This window comes from Moschus berezovskii, chromosome 19 (assembly GCF_049115385.1).
Source record: "Moschus berezovskii isolate FMDL1 chromosome 19, NW_MosBer_1.0, whole genome shotgun sequence".
Taxonomy (NCBI): Eukaryota; Metazoa; Chordata; class Mammalia; order Artiodactyla; family Moschidae; genus Moschus; species Moschus berezovskii.
Window position 1 is genome coordinate 66,250,476 of NC_142478.1, and position 19,362 is coordinate 66,269,837.

At 51.5% G+C, this 19,362-nt stretch overlaps 1 protein-coding gene across 1 annotated transcript; it reads left to right on the forward strand.

Moving 5' to 3' along the window:
* Positions 1-323: 323 nt before the first annotated feature.
* Positions 324-17,025, forward strand: ACADS (acyl-CoA dehydrogenase short chain). The gene is made up of 10 exons (XM_055405243.2): positions 324-481; positions 1,748-1,911; positions 13,875-14,024; positions 14,233-14,344; positions 14,694-14,845; positions 15,121-15,291; positions 15,375-15,512; positions 15,688-15,783; positions 15,971-16,027; positions 16,208-17,025. The coding sequence occupies exons 1-10, from the start codon at positions 436-438 to the stop codon at positions 16,358-16,360; spliced, it is 1,239 nt and encodes a 412-aa protein (XP_055261218.2). The 5' UTR covers positions 324-435; the 3' UTR covers positions 16,361-17,025.
* Positions 17,026-19,362: the final 2,337 nt, after the last annotated feature.

Sequence of the window (19,362 nt, forward strand, 5' to 3'; positions counted from 1 at the left end):
AAAAGACCCTGTTGCCGGCAAAGACTGAAGGTGACTGAAGGCAGGAAGAGAAGGGGACGACAGAGGATGAGATGGTTGGACCGCACCACCGACTCAACGGCCATGAATTTGAGCTAACTCCGGGAGACGGTGAAGGACAAGGAAGTCTGGCGGGCTTCAGTTCCTGGGGTCGCAGAGTCGGATACGGCTTAGCAGGCGGAACAACAGAACCAGCTTCGGAGACTTTCCCGAAAGAGTTGGATTACCTCGGCAGCTGCGGGGCCCCCGCGGCCCGCCCCGCCCCCGGAGCGCGAGGCCGCGCCGGTCCCGCCCCCGAGGCCCGAGGGGCGGGGCTCCTGGCCGCGCAGGTCCCTCCCCGGCCCGGAACCGGTGCTGCGGCCCGAGGTCGCCGGGAAGAAGCCCAGGGCCGTCACCAGCCCGCCGTGTCTGCCCTCCATGGCTGCCTCGCTGCTCGCCCGGGCCTGTGGCCTTGTCCGCGGAGGTGAGTGCGTTCCGACCCCTCACGGTGGGGCGGCGGGCGGGGCGGGCGTGCGTCCAGGCAGCGGATTCACCCCTGCGGCAGGGCGGGCGGCCGGGCGGTGCCCACTCCGCAGCGCGAGGCCTTTGCCCCAGTTAGGCTGCTCCTCGCGCCTGCATGGCCGCGGCCACAGCTCCGACCCCCAGTCCCAGCCCACTTCTCATGCTGCACCCACACACCCCCACCCACTTATTGCACCTTCGGAGGAGGTTCAGGGTGCGCCATTCCTAGAGTGCCAGGTCTGGGGTTGAACCCAGACTGTTCATCTGTGTCCTTGGGCCCTGTGTGAAACGACCACAGTAATACTGCTGTTCTCATAGAGTTGTTACAAGTATTAAAACACAAGTGCCTGGCAGATTACAGGAGCTCACTGGTGGTCTCTTTCCCATCTTCTAATTTCTCTACCCTGTGGCAGCAGTGGCACCTGCGGCCAGGGCTTCCTTTGCCTGGTCAAGAGCCACTCACCGTGAATAATAATAAAGGGGACCCTCTTTGAGAGCTGTCACTACTCGCAGCAGGGTCCGGGTTAAGTGCTAAGTGCTACAGTTAGTTTTCACGGTTGGAGCCCAGGAGCAGAGTACTGTTGTCCTCCACATTTAGAGAAACCAGTGAAGTTAAGATCCTTGCCTGAGGTCACAGAGCTGTGCTGTTACTATTACTGCTGTTATACTGGCCACTGAGTAGGACTGTTGTACAAAGTATTCAGCAAGCATGGTGAACGTTCCAGTCAATTCTCAATAGCAATGTTAATGACATTTTGGGCCCCTAGTTCTTTGTTGTGGGTTCTGTCCTGTACAATGTTTAGCAGTATTCCTGGCCTCTACCCACTCCCTACCACCCTTCTGTTGAGACAACCAAAAATGTCTCCGGACATTGCCAAATGTCCCCTGGGGGACACAAGTCATCTGGTGGAGAATCACCCAGTAAGTGAAAAAGTGAAAATTAAAATGTTCATCACTCAGTCATGTCCAACTCTGTGACCCCATGGACTGCCAGGCTCCTCTGTCCATGGAATTCTCCAGGCAAGAATACTGGAGTGGATAGTCATTCCCTTCTCTAGGGGACCTTCCCGACCCAGGGATCGAACCTGGGTCTGCAGCATTGCAGGCAGTTTCTTTACCATCTGAGTCACCAGGGAAGCCCACCCAGTAAGTGGATCACCATTATTATTTTAATTACTACATGAGACCTCTTGCATTCCCCTTCCACTGACTCCTCTTCTCTCTGCAGCCCCCTGGCCTTGGGGCTGGCGTAGCCTGCATACCGTCTACCAGTCTGTTGAACTGCCGGAGACTCACCAGATGCTGCGGCAGATGTGCCGCGACTTTGCTGAGAAGGAGCTCTTCCCTATCGCAGCCCAGGTGGACAGGGAGCATCGCTTCCCAGCGGCTCAGGTGAGAATTCCGACCTCAGGACACCCGGTGATGGGATCTGCCCTCTGCTCCAGGACAGCTGGTGACAGTGACAGCCAGAGGCAGTGACACTGCAGTCAGGGAACCCTCAGGGGGCATGATCCTGAGAGCCAGAAAATGCCCTGGAGGCTTCCGCTCTCCAGCATGAGGCCTGTAGCTAGGATCATAACTTCTGGAATAATGGTAATCATGGTGGATGACTGCTGTGGTTACTATGTACCAGGCATTGTGTTGATAATAATAGTTAACACTTAGAAAATGCTGACATTGTGCTTGGCACTCTCCTAAATGCTGATGGGTTAGCACACCTGTTTCTTTTCTTTTTGCTGCACCATGTGTCATGCAGGATCTTAGTTCCCTGAGTGGGGATTGAACTCACAGCCCCTTCAGTGGCAGCTCGGAGTCTTAACCACTGGACCAGTAGGGAAGTGCCTAGCTTATCTGTCTCTTAAATCTGTCCAATGAGATGAAGGTGCCATTATTACATATCCTGTTGTGTAGTTGATGTAACTCAGATTGATGAGGGGCTTAAATAATGTGCCCAAGGTCATGGAACTAATGAGTTACAGAGCTAAGGTTCCAACCCAAGTCTTCTGCCGGCCGCTGAGATCCCAGTCAGTCCCATCCTCCCTGTGTCACTGTATCATTACTGTGAGGACAAGTGCTTCTTCTGAACCCTCCCGTTTTAACAAGTTGTAGACATTTAGTAGATATTTGTTGAGATAACTTGTGATAAAGCGATTCTGTCAGGCCTTTGTGCCCTGTCTGCCCGTCTGGAGCGTTCAAAATTTGTGGACACTATTAATATGCTTCTTCAGCCTTGGGGCCACTTTCCCAATCTTAGGGCATGTTGTGTGTTCACAGTGTACCGGGCACTGTGCCTGGACTGTGGCTATAACATCTAAAGAGCTCAAGGTAGGGTAGGTGGGTGGCGTTCTGAGCACCAAAATGAGTTGGGCAACTTTTATGTGGTAACCCTTAACGTTGTCATCATCCCGCTTAGTCCTAAAGGCATCCCCAGCTGCAGATCTAATCTCCATTTGGTTTCCTGTAATGGTTGTGAGGATTGTAGGCGATCATGTATGTCAAGTTCATGGTGCATTTGAAAAACAGAAGCTATTAATACTCTTACTGTTTTTAGTACAGTTGAGAAAGTTGAAGCACAGAGAGGGGACGTGATTTTCCAAGGCTCACCAGTCTGTGGAGCTAGAATTCATACTCCAAGTGTAGTAGCCTCCAAAACCCTACTCCGCCCACTGACCACAGGGTTGTCCTAGAAGCCCAGCTGGGAAGCCCTGTTCTGGTTAGAAATATCATCTCCATAGCGACGCACTCTGCTGCTGCCCCAGGGCCGTTGTCCATGACGTGGCCATATATTGCAGCTTTTCCTGCCTAATGACAGACCACTTGATTTTTTTTTTCTATATTCCTTCAAATTACTTATTATGTTAACAAACATAAGACTTGCTTTGTGCAAGAAAGCTGGCAGTAGCAGTAGGCTTTCTACCAACCTGCTCTTAACCAGTTCTTTGGCTTCGTATCTCTTGCTTACTTTACAGGACTGGGGAACTTGCAAATCAACCCTACCACTAAACAGTGGCAGAAAAGGATGTGAAAGGAAGAGACCAAAGGCATCAGCCTCCTTCCCTTCTGGCACATTCTAGCACACAGAGGCTGTCCAGAACAGCCTTGGTGAATGCGTTACCCAGTTCAGAGTAGTGACACCATTGTTATTCCATTTTATCTTGGATAAGTGTCTTCATATCTGTAATCTTATTAGGTTATCAGGAGTCCTGCCATTATTTCCTTGGCCTAGAGGAAGTTCAGTCGCTCAGTCATGTCCAACTCTTTGCGACCCCAGGCCTCCCTGTCCATCACCAACTCCCAGAGTTTACCCAAACTCATGTCCATCGAGTTGGTGATGCCATCCAGCCATCTTATCCTCTGTCGTCCCCTTCTCCTCCTGCCCCCAATGCCTCCCAGCATCAGGGTCTTTTCCAGTGAGTCAACTCTTCACATGAGGTGGCCAAACTATTGGAGTTTCAGCTTCAACATCAGCCCTTCCAATGAACACCCAGGACTGATCTCCTTTAGGATGGACTGGTTGGATCTCCTTGCAGTCCAAGGGACTCTCAAGAGTTTTCTCCAACACCACAGTTCAAAAGCATCAATTCTTCAGTGCTCAGCTTTCTTCACAGTCTAACTCTCACATCCATACATGACCACTGGAAAAACCATAGCCTTGACTAGATGGACCTTTGTGACAAAGTAATGTCTCTGCTTTTTAATATGCTATCTAGGTTGGTCAAGTTTCATGGCTACAGTCACCATCTGCAGTGATCTTGGAGCCCAAAAAAATAAAGTCTGACACTGTTTTCACTGTTTCCCCATCTATTTCCCATGAAGTGATGGGACCAGATGCCATGATCTTAGTTTTCTGAATGTTGAGCTTTAAGTCAACTTTTTCACTCTCCTCTTTCACTTTCATCAAGAGGCTTTTTAGTTCCTCTTCACTTTCTGCTGTAAGGGTGGTGTCATCTGCATATCTAAGGTTATTGATATTTCTCCCGGCAATCTTGATTCCAGCTCGTGCTTCTTCCAGCCCAGCGTTCCTCATGATGTACTCTGCATAGAAGTTAAATAAACAGGGTGACAATATACAGCCTTGACGTACTCCTTTTCCTATTTGGAACCAGTCTGTTGTTCCATGTCCAGTTCTAACTATTGCTTCCTGACCTGCATATAGGTTTCTCAAGAGGCAGGTCAGGTGATCTGGTATTCCCATCTCTTTCAGAATTTTCCACAGTTTATTGTGATCCACACAGTCAAAGGCTTTGGCATAGTCAATGAAGCAGAAATAGATGTTTTTCTGGAGCTCATCATGTTTTTCGATGATCCAGTGGATGTTGGCAATTTGATCTCTGATTCCTCTGCCTTTTCTGAAACCAGCTTGAACATCTGAAAGTTCACGGTTCACGTATTGCTGAAGCCTGGCTTGGAGAATTTTGAGCATGACTTGACTAGTGTGTGAGATGAGTGCAATTGTGCGGTAGTTTAAGCATTCTTTTGGATTGCCTTTCTTTGGGATTGGAATGAAAACTGACCTTTTCCAGTCCTGTGGCCCTGAGTTTTCCAAATTTGTTGGCATATTGAGTGCATCACTTTGACAGCATCATCTTTCAGGATTTGAAATAGCTCAACTGTTATTCCATCACCTCCACTAGCTTTGTTCGTAGTGATGCTTTCTAAGGCCCACTTGACTTCACATTCCAGGATGTCTGGCTCTAGGTGAGTGATCACACCATCGTGATTATCTGGGTCGTGAAGATCTTTTTTGTACAGTTCTTCTGTGTATTCTTGTCACCTCTTCTTAATATCTTCTGCTTCTGTTAGGTCCATACCATTTCTGTCCTTTATCAAGCCCATCTTTACATGAAATGTTCCCTTGGTATCTCTGATTTTCTTGAAGAGATCTCTAGTCTTTCCCATTCTGTTGTTTTCCTCTATTTCTTTGCATTGATCACTGAGGAAGGCTTTCGTATCTCTCCTTGCTATTCTTTGGAACTCTGCATTCAGATGCTTATATCTTTCCTTTTCTCCTTTGCTTTTTGCTTCTCTTCTTTTCACAGCTATTTGTAAGGCCTCCTCAGACAGCCATTTTGCTTTTTTGCATTTCTTTTCCATGGGGATGGTCTTGATGCCTGTCTCCTGTACAATGTCACAAACCTCCGTCCATAGTTCATCGGGCACTCTGTCTATCAGATCTAGTCCCTTAAATCTATTTCTCACTTCCACTGTGTAATCATAAGGGATTTGATTTAGGTCGTACCTGAAAAAGAACTGTACAAAAAAGGTCTTCATGACCCGGATAACCACTATGGTATGGTCACTCACCTAGAACCAGAAGTCCTGGAGTACAAAGTCAAATGGGCCTTAGGAAGCATTACAAGAACAAAGCTAGTGGAGATGACAGAATGCTAGCTGAGCCATTTCAGATCCTAAAAGATGATGCTGTGAAAGTGCTACATTCGATATGCCAGCAAATTTGCAAAACTCAGCAGTGGCCACAGGACTGGAAAAGGTCAGTTTTCATTCCAATCCCAAAGAGGGGCAATGCCAAAGAATGTCCAAACTACCACACAGGTTGCACTCATTTAACTTGCGAGCAAGATAATGCTCAAAACCCTTCAAGCTAGGCTTCAACAGTACATGAACCAAGAACTTCCAAATGTGCAAGCTGGATTTAGAAAAGGCAGAGGAACCAGAGATCAAATTGCCAACATCCCCTGGATCATCAAAAAAGCGCGAGAGTTCCAGAAAAACATCTGCTTCATTGACCATGCTAAAGCCTTTGACTGTGTGGATCACAACAAACTGTGGAAAATTCTGAAACAGATGGGAATACCAGACCACCTGATCTGCCTCCTGAGAAATCTGTACAGAGGTCAAGAAGCAACAGTTAGAACTGGACATGGAACAACAGACTGGTTCAGAATTGGGAAAGGAGTACGTCAAGGCTGTATATTGTCACCCTGTTTATTCAACTTATATGCAGAGTACATCATGCGAAATACCGGGCTGGATGAATCACAAGCTGGATTCAAGATGGCTGGGAGAAATATCAATAACCTCAGGTATGCAGATGATACCCCCTTATGGCAGAAAGCGAAGAGGAACTAAAGAGCTGCTTGATGAAGGTGAAAGAGGAGAGTGAAAAAGTTGGCTTAAAATTCAACATTCAGAAAACTAAGATCATGACATCCAGTCCCATCATGTCATGGCAAACAGATGGGGAAACAATGGAAACAGTGACAAACTTTCTTTTCCTGGGCTTCAAAATCACTGCGGATGGTGACTGCAGCCATGAAATTAAAAGATGCTTGCTCCTTGGAAGAAAAGCTATGATAAACCTAGACAGCGTATTAAAAAGCAGAGACATCACTTTGTCTACAAAGGTCTGTATAGTCCCTATATAAGCCATGGTTTTTCTAGTAATCATGTATAGATGTGAGGGTTAGACCATAAAGATGGCTGATTGCCAAAGAATTGATGCTTTTGAAGTGTGGTGCTGGAGAAGACTCTTGAGAGTGCCTTGGACTGCAAGGAGATCCAACCAGTCCATCCTAAAGGAGATCAGTCCTGAATATTCACTGATGCTGAAATTCCAATATTTTGGCCACCCAATGCGAAGAACTGACTCATTGGAAAAGATCTTGACGCTGGGAAAGATTGAGGGCAGGATGAGAAGGGGACAACAGAGAATATGTTTGGATGGCATCACCAACTGAGTAGACCTGAGTTTGAGCAAGCTCCGGGAGATGTTGAAGGACAGGGAAGCCTGGCGTGCTGCAGGCTTAGTGACTGAACAACAGCAGAGGACAAAGGAACAGTGGCAGGAATTGCCTGAGGCTGTAGGCTTGGGGAGCAGTAGCGCTAAATCTTCTGCCCTCTGATCTTGCCACTGCCTCGCATGAATCGGACTCTCCTTCGGGTCGCTGATGGGCTGCAGCGGTTGCCCGGGTGCCCCTTTGCTGTGGATCAAAGCGCATGGGCCGTTACCTCTCTGTCTCTGTTACTGTGTTTGGTGCTCAGCTGTCGTTACAGAAGGAAACCCAGGACTTAAACAAGCAGAAGGATCCAAGCGACAGACACAGGGGTAATAGGACAGGTTGCAAAATTTAAAATAATACCACTCGTGTTTTAAAATGACGATAATAATAATAACAGGAGTAACTCTCATTTGGGGGTTACCATATTCCAGGTTGTTGTCCAGTTGCTCAGTCGTGTCTGACTCTTTGCGACCCCATGGACTGTAGCCCGCCAGGCTCCTGTGTCCTCCACTACCTCCTGGAGTTTGCTCAAATCCATGTCCATTAAGTTGGTGATTTTCATATTCAGTTCAGGTCAGTCGCTTAGTTGTGTCCGACTCTCCGCGACCCCATGAATCACAGCACGCCAGGCCTCCCTGTCCATCACCAACTCCCGGAGTTCACTCAAACCCATGTCCACAGAGTCAGTGATGCCATCCAACCATCTCATTCTCTGCCATCCCCTTCTCCTCCCGCCCCAAACCTTTCCCAGCATCAGAGTCTTTTCCAGTGAGTCAACTCGTCGCATGAGGTGGCCAAAGTATTGCAGTTTCAGCTTTAGCATCAGTCCTTCCAATGAACACCCAGGACTGATCTCCTTCAGAATGGACTGGTTGGATCTCCTTGCAGTCCAAGGGACTCTCAAGAGTCTTCTCCAACACCACAGTTCAAAAGCATCAATTCTTCGGCGATCAGCTTTCTTCACAGTCCAACTCTCACATCCATACATGACCACGGGAAAAACCATAGCCTTGACTAGACAGACCTTTGTTGGCAAAGTAATGTCTCTGCTTTTTAATATACTATCAAGGTTGTTCATAACTTTCCTTCCAAGGAGTAAGCGTCTTTTAATTTCATGGCTGCAATCAGCATTTGCAGTGCTTTTGGAGCCCCCAAAAATAAAGTCTGACACTGTTTCCACTGTTTTTCCATCTATTTCCCATGAAGTGATGGGACCAGATGCCATGATCTTCGTTTTCTGAATGTTGAGCTTCAAGCCAACCTTTTCACTCTCCTCTTTCACTTTCATAAAGAGGCTTTTGAGTTCCTCTTCACTTTCTGCCATAAGGGTGGTGTCATCTGCATATCTGAGGTTATTGATATTTCTTCATCAACAAAACACTCAGGCAGTTTTTTCACTGATCTCCAGTTTTCGGATGCGGAAAGAGAAGCCAGAAATTACATTTCTTGCTCAGTAAAGCCACAGTGCTGGGATTGGAGGATCCAGATGTAGATTCTGTGCTCCCCCCAACCTGCAGGAGATGCTTAGTGAGTGTTTTCTAATATTTTTTTTCCTAAAGAATTTTTTTTCCCAGGAAAAGTGGGTTTCCTGAGGAAGAGTCAGGGGGAGAAGAATTAAGAGGTGGACAGGCCATGAAGGAGGTGGAAGGCTAGTGCCAGTCTCTGCTCACTTGACTGATTTTGTAATCTAGGTTGAACTTTGGTCTTTCTGTGTCCAAACCTACCTCCCACAACTCCCGGGGGCGGGGGGGGGGGGGAAGAACAGTTATGGATATACAACGCTATTATATAATAAAGGGAAATTAGAAATAGAATGGTGTTTCCAAATCAGCTTTGGACTCTGGAACCTGAGAATGTATATGTGCATTTTTATCTAGTTATTTATTTTTGGCCGCACTGTGTGGCTTGCAGTATTTTAGTTCCCCAATTAGGGGTCGAACCCAAGTCCCCTGCAGTGCAAGCACCACGTCCTAACCACTGCAGCCGCCAGGGAAGCCCCTGTGTGTGCATATTTCTGTCTGGAACACTGAACCCAGTTTCTTTGCATTCACTCAGTGAATGTTTACTGAGTAAGTTTAATATATCGGGTGCAAAATCTGCTTTCCCTCCGCTTGCCCTGGTCTCAGATGATAGTTTGCCACATGGAAGCCTCTGCGACCATAGTCCGTTTTTCCTCTTATTCATATGTACACTCTTGTTGACGCCACCCTGGTGGTGTCCCCTGAATAGCATCACCTTTCACCTCTCCCACCAAGAGTTTTTCACTGTGCTCATAATCCCTGGTTCTCTGGGTGTGCTTATCACGCTATTGTGTGTGTCCTATGTCCCAGTTATTTTCCAAGGTTGCCTTCCTGAAGGCCAGGCTTGTTCAAACCCCTACCTCCTGCCCCAGCGAAACACCTCCTTGCCAAGTAAGTGCTTGGTATTCAGCAGACATTTGCTGAATTTATGGACTTAAACTTTTTGGTCAAGTCATCCTGAACGTTCTTGCTGTCCCAGCACTCGGCACACACCGGCACAGAGTAGAAGCTGGAGGGGTGGCTCCTGTGGCCCTTGCCCATGAATAAAGCAACAAATCTTCAACAAGCAAGGAGATTTGATTCTCTAAAGGGAGTTAGTTTGGACTCTCATGAGCATCGGCAAACTCAGGACATATTTGATTTTTTAGAAATGTGAGCTTTAAGAGTGACTTAAAAAGCACTGCTTTTTATATGAGGCATCCTCTGAAACAGGCCCCACATGTGAAGGCAGCAGGTGCTGAAGGCTCACTCTGCAAGGAAAGGGGTCTTTCTCTTTCTCACGTGCTCTCTTGGGAATTTTGTTTTTAAATAAACTTCATGCGTTTAAAATATTTATTTATTTATTTACTTTTGGCCATGCAAGTGGGGCCTTCCAGGTGACTCAGTGGTAAAGAATCCGCCTGCAATGCAGGAGTCGTGGATTCTATCCCTGGGTCGGGAAGATCCCCTGGAGGAGGAAATGGCAACCCACTCCAGTCTTCTTGCCAGGAAAATTCCATGCACAGAGGAGCCTGGTGGGCTATAGTCCATGGGGTCGCAAAACAGTTGGATACAACTTAGTGACTGAGAATGTACGCAGCACATGGGAACCCTTAATTCCCTAACCTGAATTGAATCCGCAACCCCCGAGTTGAAAACGGGGAGTCTTAACCACCAGACTGCCAGGGAAGTCCCTCTCTCGCGGGTTTGGAGACCACTCGGCTTGGCCCGCTCAGGGTTGCAGGCCCACACTCCCGGTTCACAGACACAGGCGTGGAGCGAAACCACTGTGGGCAGTGTCTCTGAGGGGTTCTTGAGATCGCTCAAAACTGGCCAAAATATTGGCCAAAATATGAGGGAGGCTGGCTGCTCTTACCAGTTACCATCAAACATGCCTAGATCAGAAATGATTTCTACAGCTGGACACACGGTCTCTGTGTGTACGTGTGTGCTTCGCTTTCTTCTTGATCACGCCGTCTCTTCTCTGTCTCCACATTTTCCCTAGAATGTTCCTGCAGCTGGCTGTGGCGTATTGCCAGAAATCTCCAGATACCTTTGAGAATGAGAAAGGTTGGGGGGAAAATAGCATGCTGGTGAGGCTGCCACTTGGGTGCAGTCATTGTGGACTCCGGCAGCTTTCTATTCCGGTGCAGAGAGCGCTGGAGGGCAGGGGTGAGGGGCAGAGAGCCAGGGCCCCTGGCTCTCTCATCGGACGCTGGGCATCCCGGCAGCGTCACCATCTGCGCGAGAGCCCCCACCCGTTACAGGAAAGCGGGGTCGTCCTTGTCCTGCCTGTGCTCCACCTGGGAATTTCCGTTCCCCTTCTGTCTCCTGGGGTGAAATGGAGTCTTTTGGTGTGATGGGCTGATGTGTCATTTACCCCACTGTTGTGGACCAGAGAGAGAGACTGCAGAGGCGGTGTATGTCTTAACGCCTAGAGAAGCTGGATGGTGCATGTAGGGTGAGACAAACAGGGCTTTTTTTTTTTTTTTTTCTACTTCAGTTTCTTTTGCTGTTTGGCCAGAGAAAGCCCTCCAGCGGGGTTCCTGTCTGGGCCTGAGCATGAATCTTGGGGACTCTGCGTATTTCTGGCTCCTGGTAGTATGCAGCCCTAGCTGGTGAGCCAGCACAGGCCTCCCCAGTAAACCACCACCTCACTCTGGAATAGGTTTGCTGGAGGCCCTAAGTGTGGGTTCAAAAGGGGCTCTGTTTTGAGGCCACCCTGGGGCTGGCACTGGGCTCTGCGTCCCCAGGTCATGCTCAGAGACAGACAGTGCCTCAGCTGCTCTCTGCTTCCCACCTTCACCCACTCCTTGGTCTGATAGCTTCCAGTGAAACGTGTCGGCTTCAGTGATCTCCCAAGAAGATTCAGCTTCGGGCCCAGAGACCAGGCTTGACCACTCAGGGCTCTTTCGTGGCAGAAGTTTTATTACAGTGAAAAGGGACAGAGGAAGCTTCTGACACAGACATCAGAAGGGGGTGGAGAGTGCTAGTCTTAGCAAGGGAGCTATATACTTTATTAATTGGTTATTACAATAAATCAAAAGAATGTCTCAAGATTGTAAAGATCTTACTAGACCCATGCCCGCAATTTACATTTTAAGATGACAGAATTAGAATAATGGAAAGATTTTACTAGACCCCCCTCCCATAATACACATTTTAAGGTAACAGAATTAGTCAGAAGGTTCTCAAGAAAGAGAAACATGTCCTCAGGCAAGATACATTGTTCTTTTATATGTAATCCTTGGGCTTCCCTCATAGCTCTCTAAGTGAAGAATCCACCTGCATTGCCAGAGACCCTGGTTCAATTTCTGGGTTGGGAAGATCTGCTGGAGAAGGGATAGGCTACTCACTCCAGTATTCTTGGGTTTCCCTGGTGGCTTAGCTGGTAAAGAATCTGCTGCATTCGATCCCTGGGTTGGAAAGATTCCCTGGAGAAGGGAAAGCCTACCCACTCCAGTATTCTGGCCAGGAGAATTCCATAGACTATACAGTCCATGGGTTCCCAAAGAGTCATACAGGACTGAGAAACATGTTCAAGAGAACAGGATCATGGACAAGAGAAACATGTCCTCAAGCAGGATACATTGTTGTTTTATATATAAAATCCTTAGTACAGAGTTGAAGCTGAGTTGTAGACATGGAAGCAACCTGACTGTCCATGGACAGATGAATGGATAAAGAACATGTGGTACATGTATGTGGTGGAATATTACTCAGCCATAAACAAGAATGAAATAATGTCACTTGCAGTACCGTGGTGGACCTAGAGGTTATCATACTAAGTGAAGTAAGTCAAAGAGAAAGACAAATACCATATGATATCACTTACATGTATTATCTAAAATACGACACGAACTTAACCTATCTATTAATACGGAACAGAAACAGACTCACAGACAGGGAGAAAACACATGTGGTTGCCAAGGAGAAGGGGGTGAGGGAGGGACGAATTGGGAGTTTGGGATTAGCAGGTGCAAAGTGTTGTACATAGGATGGATAAATGACAAGGCCGTCCCGTCGCACAGGGAACTCTTCAGGATCCTGTGTAAACCATATGGAAAATAATATGAAAAAGATCATGTATAACAGTTACTTTGCCATACAGCAGAGATCCACACAACATTGTAGATCAACTAGCGTTCAAGAAAACTTTTTTTTTAAATGCTGTTCACGGATCACTCACCTTGTACAGACTGAGTTGGTTGTGGTCCTGGAGTCAGTGCTGGGTTTCAGTCTCAGCCCCACCATTTACAAGGTCCACCCTGAGCAAAGCACTCCACCTCCCTGAGCTCCAGCTTCCTCACCTGTGACGTGAGGTTGATTCAGCAAAGCTTCAAGCTTTGGAGAGACTCAACCAAGAATACACATGAAGCACTTTCCAGTGCTGAGCATGTAAAAGGCACTTGATAATTTACCCCAACCACTCCTGGGTTCCAAGTCAGACATTCCAACTCTTCCCCTTTATCGAATCTTTCACTGGCACTAGAATACAGCAGTGGGCAAAACTGTGCCGTCTCTGCCTTGTGGTCAGGGGGAGAGACCATAATCAGAACAAGCACATAAAGAGGTGTGAAGTTACAGGTGCTGCGGGAGTGTGTGATTAAAGGATTTGACTCAGTGAGGTCCGAGATGACCACCCAGCAGAAGTGATGCCTGAGCTGAGACCCACAGGCAGGAGGAGTTAACAACCAGTTGATACAGGGCATCACTGACAGGAACAGCGTGTGCAGAGGTCCTGGGTGGGGAGGACAGGCCGTGTGGCGCGCGTGAGGGGCTGAAAAGGTCTGTGTGGCACTGTGCTGCCCTGCTTCTTCACCTCGGAGGCCCCTGGAGCCTTCTTGTGCCCTCTGCGTGCTCACTGGTTGTGGCTGTAGACACAGAGATGAGTGAGGGCGGAGTGTGGGGCAGGACTGCCTGAGACAACAGGGCTGTCATACAGATCCGGCCTTGGGGGTTCCGGGGTGGGTGGTTAGGGTCACATGACCTGAGCTTCTGCGGGCACCAGCCTGGAGGCAGGTGGGCTGGGGTTGGAGAGGGTGGGCCCTGTGGCCCCACCCCTGCCCCCTCCCCCGGGAGCTGCCCTTGCCCTGACATCCTTTCCTGGGGCCAGGTGAAGAAGATGGGCGAGCTGGGGCTCATGGCCATGGACGTGCCGGAGGAGCTCAGTGGAGCCGGCCTCGATTATCTGGCCTACTCCATTGCCATGGAGGAGATCAGCCGGGGCTGCGCCTCCACGGGAGTCATCATGAGTGTCAACAATGTGAGTCTCCTGCCTGGGCCGCGGACACACAGGCAGAGGGGGAGGTTCCAGACGGCCCAGCATCCAGGGCATAGCCCTCCCTTGGCTCCCCACCCCTGAGTGCCTCTAGGCCTGGTCCTTTGCATGGGACCTCTGGAGAGAGGAGGCCTGGGGGTGGGTATGCGGGTGTGCTGGGGTCTGCGACGACCGCCCCCCACTGTCCCCCCAGTCCCTCTACTTAGGGCCCATCCTGAAGTTCGGCACCAAGGAGCAGAAGCAGCAGTGGGTCACTCCCTTCACTACTGGTGACAAAATTGGCTGCTTTGCCCTCAGTGAACCAGGTACCACTGTGGGGCAGTGGTTCACCTACCCCCACCTCCACCCCGCCCGGGGTCCACCTTGACCGAGCTGGGAAGGAGGGACTTGGACCCCAGGGTCCCTTTGGCTTGGAGACAGCCAGGTGCCACGTCCTCCCACCTGGAGAGCTGAGGGAGCTTGTGTGGCCCTCCAGGCCCTTCTCTCAGGAGCCAGACCCTGATTCCCTGCACCTGGGTCTGGCTCACCAGCTTTTGGGGGGGCGCGGAATGGGGGGGTTGCTTGGCGGGGTTGGGGGGTGCTTGGTGTGGGAGGTGTGAGGTTGGGTCCCGGTGGAGCTGGCGGCGGTGGGCTCTGAGTCTGCGTGTGGGGCAGGGAACGGCAGCGACGCAGGGGCCGCGGCCACCACCGCGCGGTCAGACGGTGACTCGTGGGTCCTGAGTGGCACCAAGGCCTGGATCACCAACGCCTGGGAGGCCTCGGCCGCCGTGGTCTTCGCCAGCACCGACAGATCCTTGCATAACAAGGTGGGGGGCCCGCAAGGGAGGGGCGGCGAGCCCTTCAGCTTCTCCAGCCGCGTCTCTGTGGTCCGACAGAGCCGCTTGGGCTCTGGGGCTCTTGCCAGCCGACCCTTTCCGGCCCCTGGGCGGCGCTGTCCCCGGAGGAGCCAGCGGAGGGCGTCACAGCGAGGTTCTGAGGGAGGTGGAAGTTGGGGGGGACCCGAGTGGGAGTCTCGGGTGGTTCGCCTGGGGGGCGTGGTCTCGGGCCGGTGAGCAAGCCAGGGGCGTGTCCCGGCCTCCAGGGCATCAGTGCCTTCCTGGTCCCCATGCCCACACCCGGGCTCACGCTGGGGAAGAAGGAAGACAAGCTGGGCATCCGGGCCTCGTCCACGGCCAACCTCATCTTCGAGGACTGTCGCATCCCCAAGGACAGCCTGCTGGGGGAGCCGGGGCTGGGCTTCAAGATCGCCATGGTGAGCCCGGCAGCGGGGGACCGGGGGGTCCCTAGGGTGAGGCCCTGGGGAACGGCCGGTCCCTGACAGGTGGGTCCTCACAGCAAACCCTGGACATGGGCCGCATCGGCATCGCCTCCCAGGCCCTGGGCATCGCCCAGGCCGCCCTGGACTGTGCTGTGAGCTACGCGGAGAACCGCAGTGCTTTCGGGGCGCCCCTCACCAGGCTGCAGGGCATCCAGGTAACGAGGAGCAGCCTTGCCGGGACGCCCGAGGGACGTGATTTCGGCCTCTCCTCTCTGCCTCCCAGATGGCTTTCAGCCGCTGCCCTGTCCTCCGCCCTCCTCCGTCCCGCCCTTCAGGGAGAGAGGAGGGCGGGCAAGCACTGACCGGTGGGGCGGGTCTGGGTTGTTGCAGTTCAAGTTGGCGGACATGGCCCTGGCCCTGGAGAGTGCCCGGCTGCTGACCTGGCGCGCTGCCATGCTGAAGGACAACAAGAAGCCTTTCACCAAGGTGCCAGTGGAGCAGGGGGTCTCCCCGGGCCCAACCCAGAGCTTCGGTAGCGGCGGCACGTGCACTGAGGGAGCCGTCTAGGCGGGGTCCCCGTTCCTTATCGCTCCAAGGGGCGGTTTCCCCAGGCCCGCCTTGTTGAACAGGCCAGGTGCTAAGAATTTCTGACGCCACCGTCCTCTGTGGTTAGGAGGCGGCAATGGCCAAGTTGGCTGCATCGGAGGCCGCAACTGCCATCACCCACCAGGTGAGCGTCCCCGTGGCCTGGGTGAGCTCCCCAGGGTTGGGTAAGCGCGAGTGTGCCAGCTGCCTCTCCCTCCCCGCAGGTCCTTCTGTGCGGAAGGGCCTGCCCTGTGTTTTCCCCCCAGTTGGGAGGGTGTGTGGAGGGGGTGGTCTTCCCTTCCTGAGCCCCCGCGTTGCCCCTCAGGCCATGCAGATCCTGGGCGGCATGGGCTACGTGACAGAGATGCCGGCCGAGCGGCACTACCGCGACGCCCGCATCACCGAGATTTATGAAGGCACCAGTGAGATCCAGAGGCTGGTGGTCGCCGGGCACCTGCTCAAGAGCTACCGGAGCTGAGAGGGCCGACCGTGCCGGCCGGGGAGCCGGGCTGGCCCGAGGACCCTGGGAAAGGGGGCGGGAGTCCCGTGGCCTTCCCCCGACTCCCCCGCCGGAGCCTGCGGGGCGGAAGGAGCGGCGGGGCCACGCCCCCTCTTGCCAGAACCCCTCCCACCCCCCAGGCCCAGCCTCCTGGGTGGGCCTGCTGCAGCTGTTACCTCTGTCCACCCCAGAACCGGCTTCCTAGGAGGAGGTGGAGGCGGGGCTGCGACCTGGCCTGAGGACGCCCATCTCCAGCTCAGTTTCTTGACTTTGTTCCCTCTCCACCGCTGGCCGTGCCTTATTTTCTTCATCTGGGGGCTGGGCCGTGGGAAGGGAGAAATGAACCCCCCGGGGACTCCCCGGTTCTGCCCTGTGGGTCCTGGCGCTCAGCAGGAGACCCAGCGTCTGCCGCTTCCTCTGAGATCAGGGTCTGGAGGAGTAGGGTAGGGGCCCAAACGACCACATTTCAACGCAGAAGTTGTGTTCTCTGAGGCCCCCACCGCCTTGGGGCTGGGTCGTTATTGAAGCCTTCCTGCGGACCGATAACCTTTGTAAAGTATAAATGAGTACAGGTGAGGGGTCTGACTAGTGCTTTGGGACAATCACATGTGGGAACCGAGTAATAAAGCATACCTGTCCCCCGATCCGTGTCCTTTCCTGGGTGCAGCAGGGGAGGGAACGATGGTCCATTCGTCTGCTCTCTGCAAACCCGTACCCTGTGTGAGTGTGTGTATGTGTGAGAGGGGGGCGTGCTGGCTGCTGCAGCAGCACGGTCCATCTCCACCCTGGGAGAGCTCCCGCAGGAGGCAGGAGAATAAGGAGCTGAGTCCCGTGGCCGTGGGTGTCTGGGAGACTAGCCGCTGGGCAGGGAGGGCCAGCCAGGTCAGGGCCACTGCCGGGCTGGCAGGCAGGGGAGTACCTGGTGGACCTAACCTCGGGGCTGGAGGAGAGAGGATGCCAGAGGGCCTGGGGGTAGGGGAGAGCAGAAGGAGCAAAGCAAAAGAAATGGAGACTTTCATAGCATCCTTTCTGCTTACTGTCTGCTCACCGAGGGCCACGCTGAACCTGTAGTGAGAGGTCCGGGTGCCAAGCCAAACTCAGGTCCACTCAGCTGACATGCAGCAAGACCGGTCTACTGACGCTAGGCTGTGGTGGAAGGACGCACAGGGTTTATTGTAGGTGTCAAGCGAAGTGGGAGGCAGACCCCGAAGTCACTGCCCCCCACATGGTCCTTGAGGTGGGGGTTTTTAAGGGGAAGAGCAAAGAGGCCGGCATTAATGGTTTCTGTGACTTTTCTTAATAGCAGTTTTGGGAGTTGGGGATGATTTACAGTTCTCTGGCCCCGTGGTCCATGGCTGGGGGTCTGTGAGCTCCTCTTGCCCTGGAGAAGCAACCCGAGTTTGTAAGATGAGATGATCTTTAATAGCAATTTGAGCACAATAGCAATGATGTCAACAGCAGCTGTAGCCATCTGACTTGGACTGGTTAATATTGTTAGCAGAGGACTGAGGTCAGGGGGTACGGTTCTGTCCCACTCTTGGGGATCCCATGGACTGTAGCCAGCCAGGCTCCTCTGTCCATAGGATTATCCAGGCAAGAATACTGAAGTGGTACTGAATACCGTTCTCTTCTCCAGGGGATCTTCCCGACCCAGGAATTGGCAATTCATTACTGTCTGAGCCACTCAGTTCAGTTCAGTTGCTCAGTCGTGTCTGACTCTTTGCGACCCCATGAATCACAGCACACCAGGCCTCCCTGTCCATCACGAATTCCCGGAGTTCACTCAAACTCACGTCCATCTAGTCGGTGATGCCATCCAGCCATCTCATTCTCTGTCATCCCCTTCTCCTCCTGCCCCCAATCCCTCCCAGCATCAGGATCTTTTCCAGTGAGTCAACTCTTCGCATGAGGTGGCCAAAGTATTGGAGTTTCAGCTTCAGCATCAGTCCTTCCAATGAACACCCAGGACTGATCTCCTTTAGGATGGGCTGGTTGGATCTCCTTGCAGTCCAAGGGACTCTCAAGAGTCTTCTCCAACACCACAGTTCAAAAGCATCAATTCTTCGGCGATCAGCTTTCTTCACAGTCCAACTCTCACATCCATACATGACCACGGGAAAAACCATAGCCTTGACTAGACAGACCTTTGTTGGCAAAGTAATGTCTCTGCTTTCTAATATGCTATCTAGGTTGGTCATAACTTCCTTTCCAAGAGGTAAGCGTCTTTTAATTTCATGGCTGCAATTACCATCTGCAGTGATTTTGGAGCCCCCCAAAATAAAGTCTGACACTGTTTCCACTGTTTTTCCATCTATTTCCCATGAAGTGATAGGACCAGATGCCATGATCTTAGTTTTCCGAATGTTGAGCTTTAAGCCAACTTTTTCACTCTCCTCTTTCACTTTCATCAAGAGGCTTTTTAGTTCCTCTTCACTTTCTGCCATAAGGTTGGTGTCATCTGCATATCTGAGGTTATTGATATTTCTCCCAGCAGTCTTGATTCCAGCTTGTGCTTCTTCCAGCCCAGTGTTCCTCATGATGTACTCTGCATATAAGTTAAATAAGCAGGGTGACAATATATAGCCTTGACGTACTCCTTTTCCTATTTAGTACCAGTCTGTTGTTCCATGTCCAGTTCTAATTGTTGCTTCCTGACCTGCATATAGGTTTTTCAAGAGGCAGGTCAGGTGGTCTGGTATTCCCACCTCTTTCAGAATTTTCTGTCTGAGCCACTGGGGAAGCACAAGTTTTGGAGAGAGAGATTAATCATAAACTCAGCAAAAAAAGTGTTTTAGGAGGGTTGGGTTTTCAGTCCCGTGCTGCGGGGCTGGCGTTGGAACAGAAGAGCCTCTGGGAGGGTCGGGGGGAGCATGCTACGATCACCGCTGTGGCCCAAGGCAGAGAAGAGAGTGGAGCTGCTGGAGAAGACGGAAAAGGGGTGTGGGGTGGGCGTGAGAAGACCCTGCAAAGAGCGCTTCAGA